At 36.1% G+C, this 6,276-nt stretch overlaps 1 protein-coding gene across 1 annotated transcript; it reads left to right on the forward strand.

The window, feature by feature from the left end:
- The first annotated feature begins 4,373 nt into the window (after nt 1-4,373).
- LOC131071774 (early light-induced protein 2, chloroplastic) lies at nt 4,374-5,408 on the forward strand. Its single transcript, XM_058007727.2, has 3 exons — nt 4,374-4,642; nt 4,737-4,790; nt 4,888-5,408. Exons 1-3 carry the CDS (start codon nt 4,514-4,516, stop codon nt 5,230-5,232), a joined length of 528 nt encoding a protein of 175 aa, XP_057863710.1. The 5' UTR covers nt 4,374-4,513; the 3' UTR covers nt 5,233-5,408.
- The last annotated feature ends 868 nt before the right edge of the window (nt 5,409-6,276 follow it).

Here is a 6,276-nt window from a genome sequence, read left to right on the forward strand (position 1 = left end):
CTAAAAGATGGAGCCGATGGTCACAAAAGATTTCGAGCAAGACTGGTTGTAAAGGGATATGCTCAGCAGTAAGACCTCGACTTCAAAGAAATTTTTTTGCCAGTAGTTAAAATGACTACCATTCGAGCAGTATTGGGATTAGTTGCAGCGTGGGATCTTGAACTTGAACAGTTGGATGTGAAGACGACATTTCTCTATGGCGACCTTGATGAGGAGTTATTTATGCATCAGCCAGAAGGGTTCATTAAAAAGGGGCAGGAACACCTTTATTGCAGATTGAAACGCTGTTTGTACGAGCTTAAGCAAGCCCTCCGGCAGTGGTATCTTAAATTTGACAAATTCATGATTGATCACAAGTTTACTCGCAGCGAGTTTGATCCTTGTATTTATTACAAGAAGCTTCCTAATGGTGAATTTGTCATTCTTCTCCTTTATGTGGATGATATGCTCGTAGCCGGCACAAGCATGAGGATTGTGAGTGAACTTAAAACTCACTTAGCAAAGGAATTTTCCATGGAAGATTTAGGGGCAGCAAAGAAAATCTTAGGAATGACTATTTTTCAAGATAGAAGAAAGAGAGAACTCAAACTATCTCAGCAAGACTACATTAAAAAATTCTTGGATAGATTTGGTATGGCGGATGCTAAGTCTGTTTGCATACCTTTAGCCTCTCATTTTCAGTTGTCATCTCATTTGTGTCCTAAAACACAAGAAGATAAGGAGTTTATGAATAAAATTCCATACAAATATGCAGTTGGAAGCCTCATGTATGCTATGGTGTCTACTCGATCGGACATTGCTCATGTCGTGGGATTGGTGAGCAGATTTATGGCTAATCCGGGCAAATCACATTAGGAGGCGGTTAAGTATATCTTGAGGTATCTCAAAGGTACTTCTGTTTTTTGTTTACGTTTTGCAAAGGACAAGGCAGTTTTGCAAGGGTTTACCGATTCAGATTTTGCCGGTGACTTAGACAAAAGAAAGTCTACTTCTAGTTATGCTTTCACATTTATCGGGGCAGCAATTAGTTGGGCTTCAAAATTGCAACATACAGTTGCTCAATCAACCGCGGAAGCAGAATACATAGCTCTTTCTGAGGGAGCAAAAGAAATGGTATGGCAGCAACTCTTGTTCAGCAAGTTGGGTTTGAAGCAATCAGATTTTGCTTTGTTTTGTGATAACAACAGTGCAATTTTTATGACTAAACATCAAACATCTCAGCCGAGGTCAAAACATGTTGATGTGCACAGTCATTATGTTCGCCATATGGTTGAAGAAGGCAAGTTTCATGTAGACAAGATTCATACCGATCTGAATCCAGCTGATGTACTCACTAAAGTAGTTAAGTGGGAGAAATTTGGTTTCTGCCGAGCTTCTCTCAGCCTTTCCAATAACTGATAGCAGAACTAAGTGGGGGAATTACTTGTTGCAGTAGTTCGTTGGCCTTCAGTGGGAGATTGTTGGAAGTTGAAGTCCAACGGACTCCTTCCCTGTTTGCCACAAAAACTCTTGGCTATTCATATTCTTCCTGGAAGCTCTTTAAAAGCTGATTATAATTCATTTTCTGAAGTTGATTGCCAGAGCTGATTGCAGCTGTGTAGATGTAAGCCAGATTGGTGAATAATAAAGTGATTCCCCTGCTTCAAGTGTGGATGTAGCAATTGCCGAACCACGATAAATCTGTGTGTTCTTGTTGTTTGTGTTGTGTATATTTAATTGTGTCTATCTGCTGTTTTCAATTCGATTTCTTCATCCTAACAGTTTATCGGGGAGGCTTTTTTCGACTTCGAATCTGCCTGCTAACATAATAAACAGATTAGCAAATTTTCTCCCAAGAACTAATGTGAAGTGAATTGGAAACCTGAAGTGATATGGAAGAAAGAGCAAACCTCTGCGTTACACTTGACTCGAAGGCTGCTTTGAGTTGCTCCGCAGTTGAGGAGTGGAGAAGATTTCATCATCATTGAAGCCATTGCTACCATTAATGAGACTATTGAGGAGTGTCTAATTAGCTTTGGCTACCGTTGAGATAGTGATACTGCACGTCTTCGACTATGATATTTACATTATGTTCATTCAATTACTTTATAGAAGAGGTTGGAATGTTCTGGTGTTATTTTGCACGGTGATAGTTGAGCCACGTTGAATTTGTAATGTGATGGGTGAAAGGACGAAGACGTGGTTTCTCCGTGTCCAGTTTTTATGTGGGGTGAGCGGAGAAACACCTCGTTTCGAAATTAACTCGTTCGAAGGTTTCGCATATTCTTGAATGCTGTACGTACTATATCATCCTCTGAACCTTGTCCTCGTTCAATATTGAGAAAGTAAAACTCTGCCATAACAATCGATAAATTGTTTCCTGTCGTCGAGGTTAAGTGGGCTGTTTACTTGAAGGCTGATATTTAGGATAGAGTTTAAAGAATCAGTCTTCTTTTATTGAGCCTAGGGTGTTGTGGGTGTTAAAAAAGGTAAAAATAATGAAAATTTTCGATCGTAGAATTTTGTCTTTCTGATTGGTACAACTTAATCGTACCAATCTAATCAATTGATGTGTAATCGTCAAATATTTTAATCTTAATGAGTTTTATTTTAGTTAGACTCAAAAGTATAATTTATTAATTATTTAAGCAATTTTACAATTTAATGTGTATTTTTTTATTTTATTAGTCTTTGTCATAATATGAAAGTATCATAATCAATATTTTAAAAGAATTTTTAATAGTTAATGAGTTAATGTATTATAAATTTAAATGTATGCAGTGAAGAAAATAGATGTAACAAATAAGATAGTTTTATAATCGAGTAATGATTATATTTTAATCAAGATTTTGAACTTCGGTACTATTCATAATGCTACTTCTTTGTTAGTAAAATGTTTTGAATCATATGTTGAATCTTTGCTCTATCATGACTCAAGTCCATGGATTTTGGTCTATTTTGAAATCATGAATTTGACCTTATTTAGTGTGCACATCTAATTTGTGGCTTTCTTGAATAGTATATGTTTATTCTATTATTTTTCTTGTATTTAAAGACTAGTGGTATTTAGAAATATCTTGGAATAGTTATTGTTATGTTATAAGGGAGCATGCTTAGCTAGACTAACATAAAAAATTGAGTGAAAGATAAAAGGTGGTAAGAAAACTAGTCTAGATCAATTTATCTATCTTAGAGTAAAACATTTTCTACTAAAATATAGGATATTTTTCTCATGAATATCTCTTTTAAGAGGTGTTTCCTTTTAGGGGATAAGCTTGCTTAGTTGTGTTTCTATTTTCACTCACAGTTGCTTAGGTGTATTTCTATTCTTAAATATTGTGAAGTTTATAAATTTATAAAATTGGCGAATTATTTTCTAATTTTAAAGTGCTTTTAAATTTCACATTGAAGCTACTATAATCAAGATTTGAATTCAATTGGAGTCTAATTAAGTGAAATATTGTAGGGTTAAGGTTTCCACCAATTTTTCTTGATTTCTAGAGGACTATGAAATGTTGTATTGGTTCACCTATGATTCTAATTTGAAGACATTTTTTTTTTTTTAATAAGTTATCTAATCTAGAATATATTTTTAAATAAAATATATTTTCATATTTTAATAGTAATTATGAATAGATAGCTATCAAAACATAAAAGATCACTTGTATTATAGAGATTAGAATCTATTAGGGGTTGTATGCACTATTCAATCAAGAAAGAACTTCAAACACTTCTCTACTATAACATAAGAGTTCACTTGCATTATAGCAAACTATGAGTGATCAAACTTTAAATAAAAAAACATTTTGAGCGATTATTTAATAAGAATATTATTTTCATAAACTATCAAACCCTCATTTATTTAATTTTATTTTTGATTTAACTTTTACCCTGATATGTAAAACTGAACAATATATAATTATTTTCATCAATGAAACATACAACAACAAAAGACGACCCTTTCAAAAAAAAAAGACCAGGATAAGTAGTGAATTCAACGGTTACAATGACATAACGCGTGTACTTCACCGACAAAAGTTTGCAGAAACATCTCAAACTACGAAAATATCGATCTGAAACTCCTTTAACTAAAAAGTTGTAGGACCAAGCGAAGTTTCAAAAGAATATCAAAATGAAACTCGGGTGAGAGATGTCCACGTTGAGTAGGCGAGTAATCTCTATAATCTTCACGTTCAGCGAGTACACGTTGAGTTGGCGAGTAATCTCTATAATCTTCACGTTCAGCGAGTACACCTTCACCTCAATACATATGCGGGCAGCTTATCAGCCACGTTGTCGTATTTTCACCCACGCGATTGTAAACTCACCTCATTCGTTCCCTGACTTGGCCCATTTTCCACCATCAAATTCGATCCTTCCCCAGCCGTAAAGCCAACAACGATTCCTCAGAGAGATATAAGCAGAAGATATATTAACAGTCCATCTTACAGCAAGTCGTAGAGAGGTTACCAATCTTTTTGCAGAAAATCGAAGGCATACAAGTACGCAATCCATTATTTCTAAGCACTCATCAATGGCGGCCATGGCTTCGATGATGATGAAAGCGCCCTCAGCCCTTAACTGCGGGGCAGTCAAAAGGAACAGTGTGGGTAATATCAGTAGATTGCCTCACAGCAGCCTCAAAATCAAGTGCATGGCAAAGGTTTGCTAATTGGCTACTCAATTAGCTTTTAGATAGATTTTTTGGTTTCAATTTGATTATGGCTAATGCATCTTATTTGGCACGTGGTCCTCAGGATCCACAGGATACGTCCCCTACTGAAGGCGTTTCATCTTCAACCTCTGCAAAGGTAAGACACATTTTTAGATGCCCAGTATATATTTAATGATTATTGTATATTCATACAATGTGAACAATTTATCTGAAGTGTGTGATGTGGCATACAGATGAGCACAAGGTTTGGCGACCTGTTTGCGTTCTCAGGGCCTGCACCCGAGATCATCAACGGAAGGGCGGCCATGTTGGGCTTCGTGTCAGCCATTGCAGTGGAGGTGTCAAGCGGAAGAGATTTGTTTTCCCAGGTGAATAATGGAGGACTGTCTTGGTTTCTCATAACCGCAGGATTATTGACGACAGCGTCGGTGGTGCCCTTGTTTAAGGGAATATCGACAGAGAGCAAGTCACAGCCTTTTTTTTCATCCACAGCAGAAATGTGGAATGGGCGCTTTGCTATGCTTGGCCTGATCGCATTAGCCTTCACCGAATACGTCAAGGGTGGACCACTTGTATAAACACCATGATAGTTCTTCTTATTCAAACATAGGCTCCAATTTTGAAAGCTCTCAAACGGCATTCCGTGCTCTAGTAGAGTTTTCTTGTACTGTCTAGCATGTCGTACAGCTCTACTATACATGTAAACTTATTAAAATTTGAGTCATACATTATAAAGAAATTTTAGTTCAAATGTCGATGTGTGCAATTATTTATTGATAATATGTTAAACAAATTCAGTCCAACTTCTGCTGTTCAAAGGCTCTCATACGTTTCAAATATGTTTTATATGACCAAAGCTAGCCAATAGCATTATACTATGTAGGGTTTTCACCCCAAACCTGTCTCATGTCTTAAAATAGTTTGCCGGTACATGATGTTACGGCCATGGTTCAGGGTGACATGATGGTTATCTCCGTTCACTTGAAATATTCATCCCACCACGCCTGGAAACATAATTTTGACTGTACTTAATACAAATCTTCATATCAAATTGGATTTCAGTCTTGAAATCTAAACACTGTAATCCCGATAATTATAGATCCATATTTCTTTTACTGTGAACCGATTGAGCCTATGGTTGTACAGAGAATGGTTTTGGTTCAACTCCTCTAAGATTTCTAAATTTTTTTAGCAAACTCTGCCCTTTTTTTATTTAACGGCATCGTTGATGGTAGGGGACAATTTGTGCAAAATCTTGAGGTAAAGGTGTAGAAGAAAAAGAAGAATGAAGATGAAGATAGAAGTATTTCTGAGCTAGAAGTGCCCCTTGAGAGGCTTCACTGTCAGACAACGTCATTACAGAAAACTTGCTTGTACGGGAAGATTGTGTTGGTGTAAGTTTCTATGGAGAATTAGGCTTTTGGGGTTCTTTTTTAATGATGGGAGCAGCTTAATTTTGGGGTATTGCGGGAAAATTGATTTTTGAATCAGGTATTTTGGTAAATTTAATGAACTTGGTAAAAATTGAAGAGGATTTTGGTACTTAAACAGAATAGAAAGTTTTTCAAGTTGCAGTTAGGTTTAAGCATAGTTCTAAAATTTGTTTATATTCAGATCTGCTG

The sequence above is a fragment of the Cryptomeria japonica genome, chromosome 8 (genome assembly GCF_030272615.1).
Source record: "Cryptomeria japonica chromosome 8, Sugi_1.0, whole genome shotgun sequence".
NCBI lineage: Eukaryota > Viridiplantae > Streptophyta > Pinopsida > Cupressales > Cupressaceae > Cryptomeria > Cryptomeria japonica.

Coding starts and splice junctions, on each gene's coding strand:
- LOC131071774 (XM_058007727.2), top strand. CDS start 4,514: ATGGCGGCCATGGCTTCGATGATGATGAAAGCGCCCTCAGCCCTTAAC. Junction 4,643..4,736: donor AAATCAAGTGCATGGCAAAG/GTTTGCTAATTG, acceptor CGTGGTCCTCAG/GATCCACAGGATACGTCCCC. Junction 4,791..4,887: donor CATCTTCAACCTCTGCAAAG/GTAAGACACATT, acceptor TGTGGCATACAG/ATGAGCACAAGGTTTGGCGA.